Below are 14,962 nucleotides of genomic sequence, written 5' to 3'. Positions count from 1 at the left end.
TTGCATACCAAACAAAAGCTAGGGCCATTATTGTCATATCGTTTGAGGGCATTTGGAATTTATTATCGTCTAGTTTAAGGACACCGGGACATAGTCTTGTTTGAGGACATAAGGACTTTATTGTCGTCTCGTTCGAGAACACTGGGACATAGTCTCGTTTGAGGACATTAGAACTTTATTGGCGTCTTGTTTGAGGACACTGGGACCTAATTATCGTTGTCAATGTCTAGTTTTTTTAACTTATCAGGTCCTACGAGTCCAAAATAACTATGAGAAATTGAAAATGCATACCAAACAAAAGCTTGAGTCTCAGGAGAATATACAAAAAGAAAAAAAAAAACGTCCCCCACTCTCCAAACATATACACAGTTTACTTCAGCCACACGATTAAAATCAGATGTTTAATTTAATCTGAAAACAGACAAGATCGGATAAGAAGTTCCAAAGCGTCAGACTGAAGTCTCGACACAGGCACTGAGCATCTAAAGAAAACACAAGTCATGTCTGCTCCGACATTAGCGTCAACTATCTGGATTCATCATCAAAGTCAACTGATACAAAATCACCTCAGAGACGTTCCCACAAGGTGGAGAGATCTTTTATTTTACATAAAAAAGGGTGCAAACTGGAGTTTCCCTTTAGGTGTGGAGGGAATAAAAAGTGATTTTATAAGGTTCATGTGTGACACATTGTATTATATGAATCCAAGGAGGAGAAAAAAAAACATAGGCATCTCAGATAAAAAGGACTTTTACCTTTCTGTAAATTAAAAATATGAAACCATAAAAAGAAGAAATGTGGGTCCTTCATTCTTGAAGCCCTTGACTAACTCATTCAAATACATTTTTGAAGTGACATTCATATTTTAACACAATAATATTTATTTACAGTTTTAAGATTTCTCTTAATCATAGCTCTGAGAAAAAGAAAAAAAAAACAATGCTGAGGGGAGGATAAACTCTTGGAGCTGTACAATTTGATTTTCCACAGTCTGAGAGGAAACAAAAACAAAAACAAAAAAAAAAAAATCAAATAATACATCTTTTATATGGAATCCCAACAGAAAGAACAAAGAGTATAATTGTGAACTCTGTACAATTTACAATTTTCAAATAATCATCACAATATTGCAGTAAATGTCACCCTAAACCTCTCCCTCAAAGAAAAATATACAGTAAATCCAAGACAATTCTACAGTACAGCAACAAGGAAAAAAGTGCCAGAGAACCCATAAAGACCTAAAGCCATTCATTCACACTTTAACTGTCCTTTGCTTTGATTTACACAGCTTTGACACACAGGAATGTGATTTACACACAACCAAAGCCATAAACACAAGTCTGACCGAAGTGAAGTATCATCAGAAATAATGGGAACTGAAATGGAATGTGCTGTGAGAAGACATGAGAAAGTTATTTATCTTACATGAGGACTGGAAGCCGAAACATCTCACTGACCCGACGGTGCGTGAGCCCGACAGGTGAGAGAGATTCACTGGAGACAGAGGCCGCGGCTGTCGTCGCCAGATAAGCCATGCAGATACAAACCATACAGAGTACTCCTATATCACTCTGTATGAGGCCCAGAGAGTAAAAAGTAAATACATCAGAGTAATATATCTATATCTACCATTTCAGCCGGGAGCTTAACAGCTAGGCGACCCACAGTTTAAGAAGCAGATGTTGCAAAGATGACCAGTCACAACTCTGAAATAATGGTCGATAAAATGCTATTGGTTTCAACGTAAGGGAAAGAAACCAACAGGAGCGACTCATAAAACACTTTTTTCTCCCCAGACACTCTTTAACAACACTTCCTGGTACTGAATCTGAGCCACGTTGCTCTGCAATTTCTCAAAATGACAGTGGACACGTCAAGGACACAAGGTGGAATGGTCAAAAAACATTCAACTTCATATTTTTCCTGGCACAGGTAAAAGGCATGGGCTAGTAGTAGTAGTAGTCTCAGGAATGGCACTCAGGGAATTCAGGGGGGAACGTTGAAGGCTATATAGTCTGGATATCCATCTCACTACACAGAAATACTTTCAACTTTTCTCAGGTAGCTGACACGAAACAGTCCGAGCGCCGCTGATGCTTTGTGGAGGTCGATCACAGGCAGCAGATGTTCACAGGTTTGGTGTCTGAGCAAATGAGGGATTTCACCGACGACAGATCAAAGTACACTAACGGTGATTTTTCACGGAGACGAAAATGTGATTTTAAACCTCAAAACCAACATCTGACTGCAACTGGGTGAAAACACCATCCCGACCCTCTTCCAGTCGTTCACACCAGCTAGCACAGGACTCCGCAGGTGAGTCTCACACCTGTCCGACACACTCAAGAGGCACTAAGACATCTCAAAGAAATGAATACCTGTCATTCAAATAGCCTGTTTTCCCACCATTCCCCTCAAATCCTATGTGTGGAATTACTATGACAATGACCAAGGAAATAAAAACAAACAGAAAAAAGGTCCCGTAAGATTTTCATATTCAAGTACTTTCAATAACACAATAACTTAGACCTCGGAGTAACTGACATGTCGGGGGGGTGAGAAGAAACCGAAAGCTATACAGTGTAAATACACGCAACAAGCAGGTTTACATACTGATTCATTGAGATAGTTTGCAACATCTACAACATTTCTAAAAGATGATGGAGCAGGTCCACAAAACGTCAAATCTAACACTCCGACACCAAGATAGATTTGTCTTGATGTTATTTGTGCGAACAAGTCAACAATACATGTGTTTATGTGTCATCTGTAAATATAAAACAACTTCCACAGAAAAAAAGAAAAAACTGTTTTTTTATAAAATGTATATGCAAACACAAAGACTAAAAATACATGTTTAAATTTAAATAAATTCAAATAAATCTTAAATTATTTAAATAAATTTTTATTAAATTTAAATACATTTTTAAATTCCTAAATTTTAAAATATAAATTTATGTGAATACATTTAATTAATTTACAAATCAATAAAAAATCATTCCATCCTAACATTTACAACTTTCAAGCAGACATTAATGAATCCAATTTTTATTTTTGAATCTCAATTCTACACTTGTGAATTTGTATTTTACACAGTTTTTTTAAACACTTTTTTTTTTTTTTTTTTTAATTATTTGTAAATTAATTAAATACAATCAGATTTTTTTTCTTAATTTGTGGAATTTTTTTTCTGTATTTGCAGATCTGTTTTATATTTGCAAAATAATCTTTTTTTTTGTATTTTCAGAAACTGGTTTATATTTACAGATTACACATTAACACATGGATTGTCGATCTGTTCACACAAATAATATGGAGACAAATCTATCTCCATACTCTGCACAGAGTGTAATCATCTAGGACTTGCATGTGTGAGTGTGTGCATTTATGTGTCTGTGTGTGTGCGTGTGTGTGTGTGTAGAGAGGAAAGGGTGGATGTTAGGGAGGAGGGTGTCATGGCACAAATAAAAGGAGCGGGTGGGGATAAAAGTCAATTTAAAGTGTATTCCCTGCACCCTATAGGAAAAGGCCTAGCACACGAGGCAGCTACAATTAAAGTAAATAAGCACGTTTAAAGTACAGTATTAAGAAGGCAGGGTCTCGTCAGGGAAAGCCGGGGTCAACAAATGTAGTGCAGTCATGGTATCAAGCTTTTTTTTGTTACCCTCTCTTTCCCCATAAAACCATGGCTATTTGGAATGGAAAAAAAAACAAAACAAAAACAAAAAAATTCACATTAGCAAGATATAAAATAAAAAAATAAAACACCTATGTATGGTAATTCACTCTCTGTTCGGAGGATAGGCAAGGTGACATATCGAGGATATTGTTTCAAGGCAGTCCTCCATGACACTAAATGAAAATCATAAAAATGCTATGGACACTTTCACTTATCCGCCCTCGCTCGTGTTTCCTCCCTCAGCGTCGAGGCGGAGAGGGGCCGGTGGGTTCAGCAGAGTCGTCCAAACTTAAAACATCGCTTTGCAGCACAGGGGGTCTTCAGACTTGACACGCAGGGGGAGGCGGGGCGGGGGACATCTTAACACCATGACACCAAACCTTCCATTTGGCATCGCTCTCTCGGGAATACATCCTCAGTGTTACAAGGGAAGTCATTAACTGCTCTGATACTAGCTGGGGAACAGTCCGCAACTTTGGGCTTTATTATACAAGCGACCCCAAAGAATTGCGCTGCAGATCTCGCAACCATCATGCTGCCAGCTTGTTTATCCAAGTGGTGATGTGATGTGGTGGTCGGTCGGTCGGTTGGGGTTAAGGCATTGGACAGTAGCGTCGAGAGGCTGTGATTCCATCTCCAAAGCACATCACGCCAGTTTCTCTTGTCGTTCCAAAGCAACATCCCCATGTGTACTGGTGTACAGTCCGTTATTAACCATCACATTATTAAGACCCTCCCACCCTCTGATCCAGTTCGTTTTGGTCTCACTTTTTTCCTTTTTTTAAACATTGGTCTTAACTCAAACTGCAATTTCCTTCCCATGCGCATGACAGATTATATAAACGCTCCACAGTCATTTATGTTTCTGTCCATACATTCAGTGTGTATGTTTTAGAATTAGTAAGAAAACTGGTGGCAACCAAGAGATAAATAGCATAAATAGCATTTTTTTTTTCAGCCCCATGTACAAGTGTCAGGTTGCTGCTCATTATCACAAAGCCGACAGGAGCAAAACTGCATGTGAGTCAAAAAGAGACTGTAGTGTGTCTGACAGCGGCGTGGTTAAGGGGAGTGCTTTAACCAAGCAGCGTGAGCAGAAATCGTCCTCAGAGAACACAGTGCAGGAGGCGTCTCTGGTCTTCTGTTCTCTCAGGCCCGGGGTCCCAGTGCCAGGGTTGACCTCTTTGGAGGAAAAAAAAGTGCAGGGGCCAAATGGCAGACTGATGCTCTGTGTGCCTGAAGGTAGGCAGTGACACTCTTGGCTCCTCGTGTGTTCAGGTTTACATTCAGTCCCACGTCAGGAATGACCAAAAGGGCTTTGTGTCAAAATGAGTTAGCAAACTAACGCGGGGCGAACCGTTTCGAGCCGGGACTTGACAGAAGGGGAAATGAAAACAGAAATCATAGCAGGCTGAATGTGGCAAGATTCCACAGGAAGATCGGTATCTTCCTTTACAATACCACAGAAAAACAGGAGCAAAAAAGATGGCAAAAACAAAGAGAGAAAAACACAAATGCTGGGTGTCTTGGGGATGAAAAAACAAAAACCTCTGCAAAAATTCCAACAAAAAGGTTCCCCGTTTGGACGACTGGCCTGCAAAACATTCCCACACATCTCGGAGGAGGGGGAAAAAAAAAAAAGAAAAAAAAAAAGAAACAATTAAAAAAGGACTCCCATCAAAAGACACAAGCATCTTGTATATCTCAACAAACCATTTTTAAACGGGTCCCATTAGAGAACAATTCAATCACGATCTTAAAGTTGTCTCCCTCTTTTTATTCTGAATGGGACCTTATTGATTTCTGAAATCACGATCAACTCAGCCGGACACTCGGAACTTTCAGGCCGGTGGTGGATGATCATTTGTGCCTCGGCGTGTTCTTCTTCCGTTTTCGCTTGAAGAAACAGCAGCACCTGCGGACAGAGACACACATTAAACCCATATGTAGACGAGCGAGGCTCCAGATGAAGCAAAAAGAAACAACAAACACGAGCGGACTGCTTAAATTAGTAGGTTAAATATCACAAGGGCTGAATTTGAGCCCTTCAAATCTGGACAGAGTTTTGGGACCACAATAGTGAGAACTGCAGCTGACGAAAGGTTTGATTAGTAAAACATTAGCATCAAGGAGGAGGTGGATGCACTGCCATCCACCAAGTGTTTGCATGCTTCTTCACCTCCAACTACAAACTGCTACAGTGGCTCTGAAGGCAATATCTCTCCTATGCAAAAACACAATGGAGCAGTGCACACAAAGAGCACAAGACATGGTGAGCCTGAATGGTCAATAAAAACATACAAAGACAAGAAAAAAGCTGTGGATCAAGACATAGGACAGTGACTGGGTACTCTCAGATTCATTAATTAATTAATAACGAATAATGGTGCACCATGCAACAAGAGTTTAAAGACCTTTAATCTGAAGCCAAATGTGCAGATAAAAGACTAACTGCTTAATAACATTACAGGGGCTCACAAAAAAGACGATTTAGGCCCTGTCTACACATATACAGAAATACAGATAATTTTGAAAACTGATATTTTCCTCAACTTTTTGACCTCTCGTCCACAAGCAAACAGAGTTTTAGGTCACTAAAATGAAGACTGTTTAAATGCCTTTTACGGTGCCTGTTTATCAAAACTCCAAATACCCATTATTGCTTTGTGTAATGTGCATACGCTGGAAAAGAACTACCGCCTTGTAGTTATATGCCTCTGCAAACCAGTCAAGCTGAACTTACAGTTTGCATCCATGTCAGTATCCAATCAAATGTCTCCCTTTCCGTTCCTGAGTTGTGAGGCTAAGTGATGGCCAGCAAAGTGTTTTTGCAGAATATTATGATGTCACAGTGAAGCTGACCTTTGACCTTTTGAATATAAAATCTCATCACACCATCGTTTTATCCTATTAGATATGTGTGTGAAATTTTGTCATGATTCGCGTATAAATTCTTGGCCAAAAACATGTTTTGTGAGGTCACAATGGCCTTGACCTTTGACCTTCAACCACCAAATTCTAATCAGTTCAAATTTAATCCAAGTGGACATTAGTGCCAAATTTGAGGAAACTCCCTCAAGGCCTCCTTGAGATATTGCATTCACGAAAATGAGACAGATGCAAGGTCACACTAACTTTAACTTTTGACCACCAAATTCTAATCAGTTCATTGTTGAGTCCAAGTGGACGTTTGTGCCAAATGTGAAAAAATTCCCTAAACGTGTTCCTGAGATTGGAACAGAAAGACAGACAACCTGAAAACATAATGCCTACAGCCGCAGCTTTTGCTAGCGCAGAGGCATAATAATGGTGGACTACTGATTTGCTAACACTCTGTTAGCACTGCTTAGTCTAATGACTACTTTACACTACAACTGAGTACTGTTGCACCGCTTCACCGATGATCGGAGCCATCCGCTGCACACAATAATTTTGCTCCACCTCAGCATTCGCAGTTTAAAGTCTGCCAGAGAAGATGGTTTAGTATCTGGCCTGGTCAAACCAGCAGATGGTGATGCATGTTCCAAAGTGGGATTGTTGTTGGTGAGGAATGGAAGGAAAACTTTTGAATAACAAGAGCATCAGTCATACCTTTGTCCGTCATCCTTAAATTCAACAGGAATCAGTGGTGAAGAGATCTCCAGAGTTTTGATAAAGGTAATGTTAGCCTGCACACTACTACTACTACCACCTTTGTGACAAGAGGAAACTGCTTAATACAGCTAACGCCGGCAAGTATTTGGGGTAGTTTTTGCATTCTAGTGTGGACGAAGACATTTTCTAAAACAAGTCATGTGGACAAAATGATTTTTCAGTTTTCAAAAATACCCATACATGTGTAAACAGGGCCTCAGTTAGCTCATATCAAAGTGCTTCTTGTTTATTCTTTCTGCCCTGTTAAGACATCAGGTTTGAGGTTGGTATGCCAGCTGACATGGCAGCACTGTTTACAGTATTCTTCACTCATTTGTCACTTAACTTTGGGGGTTGGTGGAAAAAAAGGCAGAAAAGGGCAGAGACTTTATAGTACACGTAGGAGACAGTGTTCTCAGGGGTATATGACATTATCGCACCAGTGAGAGTCTAGTTTAAATTTGTTAGCAACAACTCCACTGGGCCCCAGCCTAGGCTGGTCCACTCCCTGTCCCATGAGTCTGATGTGGACTAGCAGAGAGGGACTCACCACAGGTTGAGCATTTTCACGCAGCTACAGAAGAAGAGAGAGGAAAGAGTGTAAAGAGAAAAGAAAGATAGATTAATACAGCAAGACCAAGATGATGGGACTGGGCACATGCCACACAAAACATGCACACAAACACACCCACAGGACAACAGTGGACACGAAGAGGGAACGTTTGGGAGGTTACAGGAGAGAAGATCACAGAGAGGGTTACAGAACATCTACTCTGAGTGAGCAGAGTCCACGAACACCATGGGTTGACCATTTCCTCCAATTTCCTGGCTATGCAGAGGTTACGGTGTCAATATATGTGGTGCAATGTATGCTACATTTGCTATAAAGCCGTGCATTTAACTGCCTTTTTAAAAATTACCTTGTCTGCTTCCTAAAAAAAATCAATTGCTCACGGGATTAAATTGTCTAGTTTCTGATATTTGTCAATGTCAGACACTGAACGCCCATCTGCACCTTGATAAAGGTTGCTGAATCCTTTGAAAACAACAACGATGGATATTACTGTGAGATTGGGTTGACCAACTATTCTCATTAAATCCATTATTCATTTTGTGTATTAAGTCCTTAATCATATAAAATCAAGATTATTTGAAAAAAAAAAAAAAAAAAAAAAAAATCTTTTTAATTCTCTCTAACTCTTCCTTTAACTACTGATTGACTAAATCTGGATGCATCAAAACTTCAGAGGCAACTTCAGTATTTTTCAGCCTGGACCCTATTTTCACATGTTTTTGTGTCTAAGTGACAAATGGAAACAACAATTTTTGAAACTGGTCCGATATTGAGCTAGAGCACAACAGCTGGTTGCCGCAAACAACCTGCAAAGACCTGCAATGGAAATACACAGATGTGTGTGTCTGTGTGACACACATGTGTAAGTACTCTTTCCAAGTAAACACACTGATGCCAGTTCAAAACGAACAGTAAGGAAAGATTTCAACTATATGGTAAGTTTAAGTTTAATGTGTTTAATGTAAAAAGAAAACAAAATCCTATTACTGTTGTAAATGCTATTTATTACTGCAATTTTTCAATCTGTCCAATGACGGTCTGTCAAGCTGGAGAAATTTTCACCGTAATGCGACCGAAAATATTTAAGACCAATCCAATCTGAATTTAAGACAATTTAAGACATTTCACGGACCTGTAGACAACATGTGGTCACATTGGCAATAGCAATTTCAGGGCTCTTTCTGGTTAAACACAAAAGATATCACTCTTAACAAAAAGGTCGACCAAAGGGGCACTTTTGATAATGTTGTTGGACACTTACAATAACAATCTGAGCTGGTCATGGCAAAAACAAGCGCTTTTAGTAGACCTCACGCCACAAGTGGTTGCATTGCAGCCTGTTTCTCAATACAGGACCAATTTCAAAAACTGTTGTTCCCATTCGTCACTCAGACTGAAAAACATGACAAAATAGGGTCCAGGTTGAAAAATAATGAAGATCCCCTTTAGATGCTTTACCTAGACAATGCTTTAGTAATGTGTAAGCCAGATGCTGGCTAATCTGCAGCCCTATCTAATCCAAAGTAATCAACTATGTAAACAGGAAGTAACTGTAGCATCACAAGCTGAAACAAAACTGCCACAAATAAGTTTCAAGAGGTCAAAATAACCTGTAAACATAACTGTCAAACCTCTGTAAGTGTATGATTCTGTTTTATTTATATATAGATATGTAGAGAAATGTGTGTGTCAAGAATCAGTGATGCTCCTGCTCTTTAGAGTTATTGGTAAATATTTGAATAAACTAATTTAACTAAAGCTAATTGGTGTTTTACTTATTAGAATGTTTTGTAATTTAAGGCATATTTAGCTATATATCAGCTGTAGAAGATTAAATGTATATTAACATTTTAAAAACTATGTATTACAGCATCACTGACAGAGACCAAGTTTGACCTAATCCTGCACAGACTTCAAATTATTTGTGTTGCTGTTCGACAGTCAAATTTCAGCCCATGAATGTTAATAGAAAAAGATCAACGAGCCAGCGCTACATGTGGCATTAATTCACCATGGGATGCGAATATTCCCTCAAATGGCAAAACATTAATTAAATTGCATCAGACGAGTGATTTGCATTCATTACTTCATGTTCTTATATCAAACCTCAACTTGTGTGACAAGGTATCAAAGACACTGGCAGCAAACACGCCAATCATCATATCAAACAATAGTGTGAATAAAGACAACAGCGGGAAGAGGCCCGGCAGAAACAGAAACAAGCGCAGATTAAAGTGAATGAACCTCTGGGAGATTCATGAGGAGACTCGGCAGTACAGTGGCTTTGATAAAGTCCAGTGGGACATACGGGAAATAAAATCTCTGCAATATGTTTCAAAATAACTGAATATGTTGATGGATGTTTTATCTCAAGATATACAGTACAAGATGTATTTGGTGTAATAAACGTGACTATTTTATGTTACAGTCGGATGAAATGTAACATCTACTTTGATAATTTTCCATTGAAATGGCCAGCTGGCCCAATGGTGATGTTTTTTTTTTTTAACATTACCTGCTGAATGGTCCACTTATGCAGCACTGCCTTTGAATTTAAGATCAGCTAAAACATTTTGTGGACACTTAATACATAATTAAACACAAAGAAATCTGTTGGAATTTAAGAAATGCGCTGCTATTTTATGAACCAGTTTTGGCGTTAATCTACACCCAGTATTTACTAAAGAAAATTGCATTAGGTACTGGTATTTATTCAGATGGAGCACCACCACCAGTGATGCCTACCACCTACACATCCACAACCCCAACTAGGGCCACTAAGGTAATATTTTACATCCTCACATTTTCATCAGGCCTGGTACAGCTGATCTTGGCTGTGCTATTATCATGTTTCCACCACAGCCTCACAGCAGAGACTACCTGGGCTGACCTGCGCTACTGTGGTCCTGCTCGGTAACAGAGCTGACCAGGAACCGATCAAGAAGATGGCTAAAAGATGGCTCTTGGACTAAAATGATAGGCTCAACACAAGTGTGGTTGTGCTGGTGACTTGCACCATTTTTACCAGGGTTCCTACAGTTGAGGGTGAATTAGATCTAAGACTTGTTATGACTGTTTTGTCACCGTGTTCAGATGAAGGTAGAACAAAACTGCGACATCCTGACCGGCTCTATGTTGACCCTTTGAAACCTTGAGCCACATCAGTTTCCTTGCACTGCTTTCAGACACCTTTCACACATATTTAAATGTCCCACAAATTGCAAAAAGTTAATGGATTCAAGAAATTATAAAAAAAAAAAATGGGTGGAAAAAGCTAGGGAAAATGTATTGTTGTTATCACATATTTAAAATTATGGTACAGAATTATCACATTTTTAAATCGCCTTTTCCAGGTCATTTCCTTGTTTGTTTGTTCTTTTCTTTCACAATGTTTTTTGTTGTTAATTTTCTCTATACACTTTTTTTTTTTTTTTGCAAATTCTTGAGTCTATTCTGATTTTGTTGCTCATGACTGTCTTACTATGTTTTTGAAAAAACAAAACAAAAAACAAAACCAAGCCAAGTAGCTCAGGTTTCAAAGGGTTAATGTTAGAGGCATGCTGTAATTTATTTTAAAAAGAATTAGCTGTTATTAATTATCTTGAGATTTTACAATGCAACATCAGATCAGATCTGCATCACATGACTTAATATTTCTAAAACCTTTGAAAGACCGATTTAAGAAATTCTATTACAAATTAAGGCCTTAATATTAAATTAATGAATTTTAAGACTTTTTAAGGATCTGAAGGAACCCTGTTTAACTGTCTTGACACATATAGCTCTCAGTACTTGGCAGCTTGTGACTGAATGTCTGAATTTTGGAGTTAAGTTTCACTCTCACATTTTTAGTTTTCACTTGTAGGGAATAAAAATCAGGCTCACTGTTAACTGTAATATCTAACAGCCTCCAAGTTAAAAGCACTTACTTTAATTAATATATATACATAATATATATAGAGAAATATATATATATATTTGTGTCTCAGAGAGTTGTGTGTCTCAGAAAAACTCTCCTCAGTTCTTCTCAGTCAGCTGAACCTCGTGACATTCAGCCAGCAGCGCAGTCTTATCACAGTGGGCGGCCAGCCATGCAGCATGGCATCAGTCCAGCTGCTGGTGCTCAAGACTAACACCAGTAGCTGTTTAGCTGGTGCTACCAGCTCTAAGATAAACTGAATGAAACCAATGCTAATGACAGTGGTTCCCATGTTTTTCATCCCATGTTGACTCTCAGGGAGAGGCAGAAGTGACGGATATGATGACATCATGTGCATAATCTTTGTACACGTGACTAAGTTATCACATGGACAATCTGGTGTGTTCAACTGGCTGCTACTGCAATACACTGACAGGATCTGTATTACTCCGATTATTACTGCTACTGTTAAAGACATGGTGATCAGGTTGATCAACAGTGGGGTATTACTTATAGATGGTCAGGCTGCTAAAAGGTAAAATGACATCCTGAGTGGCTGCCAGCGAGCCTGTGTTCGGGGTCGACAGCAGCAGGTATGAGAAACTGAATTAGCTCCTGCTGAGAAAATGATCTCCATCAGCTTTTATTTCTTTTGAGAAAAAAATCTAATTGAGGGAAGAGCATAGAGACAGGCAGCAGTCAATTAAAAAATCCACACAGTCAGACAGGAGGTACGAGGGGCAGGAGCAGGATGACAGCTGGGGGCCGTCACAATTCAACAGCATAGCAGAAAGTGACGAGAGAAAGAGAGAGACAGGGAGAGGAAGAGCGGGAGAGAGAGAGAGGAAGCGACAGATGGACACGGAGGAGAGGTGTGGCGGGTGTGTGACACATACTTGGCCTCGTCGACCACTTCCACCTCTGCCTGAGCTGTAATGGGAGCGTTGGAATGAGCCGGATCGTCTGCGTTCAGCTCCCCGTTGGTCGAGCTGACCACCTGTGGCACAGATGGGTGTTACTTCAAAAACAGTGAAGACGCTGGCCTGAATCAGTGTGACAAACCGCTCCTGCTGTGATCAAGAGTCGCTCTGCTTCACAACTTAAGCATGAATGTTGCTTTACCACTTCCACCACTGTCTCCTCTATGGAAACACGGCGGCACCACATCAATAACACAAAAAGAACAGAAACTTTTCCTTGCTTGTATTTTGTGTCTCCCTTTGATACTGTCGCTGTCATTTAGAGCAAATTTGGAAAACTTAAAAGTTGGTCCTCAACAAGAGATGGATGGAGGACTATAAAAGTTATGCAGTGGGCTTTCAATACACTGCAAAATCTTAATCACCCTTAAATGTTTTCTTTTAAGCAGATAGTCTGGCTGGAGGTGTGGTAATTTTGTCTGAGTCAAAGCCTGCTCTTCTTGCAGGCAGGAAACAATTCTTGCCAGTGACTAAAGCTAACAGTAATAGTTTCAACAAACTGAGTGGAGTGTTTCAGTTAGATGTAGGTTTGCTGCAGCTCCACGTCTATCAGCCTCAATCTCACAGAACAAACCTGAGGCTCACTTCTGTGTAAAGGTGTAAAAATCAAAGCTTAAATCTTTATACTTTTTATTTCTGCAGGGAGCTAATAGAACAGCTGACCTATATGAATCAAAATCAGAAAGACAAATATGAACAACAAGACACCAAACACCAACAGACAAATATCAAATTACAGTATGCAAACAAAAGCTATTGATGGTTGTCCCATTCACCTGTAGAAAAAATGTCATTATAATTATTGTAAAAATGTGTTTTGGGTGCATAGGTGTACACAGTGTAAACCTTTGTTAATCTCAGCCATCCTGATACCATTCAGTTCCATTCATGATGCAACAGTGTAGAAAACTCTCCAGGAGATGAAGCTGCTAGACGGAAGAAATGGTTGAAAGTAGTTGCTTTGTTTTATTCAAATTACTATCACAACTCACCCGAACTCTGTTTTAGAGGAGACAAGGTGCAAGATGAGGGTCACATGACCACAAGAGGTACTGGAGCTACTACAGACGGGCTATTCTGTGTTCTTCTGTCAGCCGACCACAATGTCTGCATGAGCCGTTAATTAAAAGTCTTCCATCTTCCATCGTCCATGTTCAAGCGGTGTGACTTCTCCTATTCACATGTATTGGACATGTCTGAGCCTTGAAAAATATTGTAAGGACGTTTTCCAAACTTCATCCTCAATCCTAAACTCTGACCTGCAACCCAACCCCCTGGTCACCACTGCAGAGGATGATGTACACCTGACTCAGATCCAATGCCACGCACTATCTTCTGCCTCTCTGTTGGCCAGACGGGCAGTTCTAATCAGATGGAGGGATGCTGCCCCACCCACCCATGCCCAGTGGCTGAGGGACATTATGTCCTGCCTTAATTTTGAAAAATACGCTACTCAATTTGTAACTCCGATGAAAAATTCCAAAAGGTTTCCGGCCCATTTCTCAGTTGAACTGAAGATTCTGTGTTTGTTTCTTGGTCTTGGTGCTTTCTGTCAGTTTTACTCTGATAAAGTACTCCATTATTCTGAACCTGCCTTTTACATAGGCATCTCTCCACCTCTCTTTTAATACTGAGCATAACTTTCAGCTTGTCCATCATTTTTTTGTACCACTCAAGGAGATGGAGGAACGTCCTACTGACGATATTCCGAGAGTTATTAGTGGATAATGCAATGGGGAATTGTGATTGGATTTCATGCTTTGTTCCAGTCATATAAATGCTTTAAGTTTGATACCTCTTGTGATGATGTATTGTGTCCTCCATCTTTGGGTTCAACTCAGTATTGTTTTATGGATTTAAAAAAAGAGAAGTGAATGAAAATTACATATTTTCTTTGGGACTTCCACAGCATTGTGTTTGGATTTGCCTTCTTTATTTCTTCAGTAGGATATCCTCAACAGTGTTGGTGTTTGAGTCTTTTTCTGGGTCCCCCCCACACATCAAAGAGTTGCGATAAATAAATGGTGTATTTTTGCATGAAGATCTATGAAGGGTCAATTATCATTTTACTGTGAAGAGAAAAGTAACTATTTTAAACATCTTCATATTACTTCATAAAACAGACTCAAACCCATAGCTAATGGTGTCCTTTAAGCTAACAGTGTTACAAGCTCGCT

The 14,962-nt window shown here is 39.5% G+C and overlaps 1 protein-coding gene across 4 annotated transcripts in view; it reads right to left on the bottom strand.

Moving 5' to 3' along the window:
• Positions 1-582: 582 nt before the first annotated feature.
• The window catches only part of csnk1g1 (casein kinase 1, gamma 1), a 50,961-nt gene continuing 36,581 nt past the window's right edge, over positions 583-14,962 (bottom strand). For 2 of the 4 annotated variants that reach the window (XM_049597683.1, XM_049597701.1), the window contains 3 exons: positions 12,702-12,802; positions 7,863-7,886; positions 583-5,594 (listed from right to left, as the gene is read on the bottom strand). In XM_049597683.1, coding sequence (XP_049453640.1) covers positions 5,540-5,594; positions 7,863-7,886; positions 12,702-12,802 — 180 coding nt within the window. In that variant the 3' untranslated portion in view covers positions 583-5,539. The remainder of the gene's footprint in view (positions 5,595-7,862; positions 7,887-12,701; positions 12,803-14,962) is intronic. The other 2 variants (XM_049597692.1, XM_049597705.1) reach the window with 1 other exon arrangement.

This window comes from Epinephelus fuscoguttatus, linkage group LG2, assembly GCF_011397635.1.
Source record: "Epinephelus fuscoguttatus linkage group LG2, E.fuscoguttatus.final_Chr_v1".
Classification (NCBI taxonomy): Eukaryota; Metazoa; Chordata; class Actinopteri; order Perciformes; family Serranidae; genus Epinephelus; species Epinephelus fuscoguttatus.
Note: the sequence above shows the minus strand (reverse complement) of the source record. Positions and strands in the feature narration are given on the sequence as shown.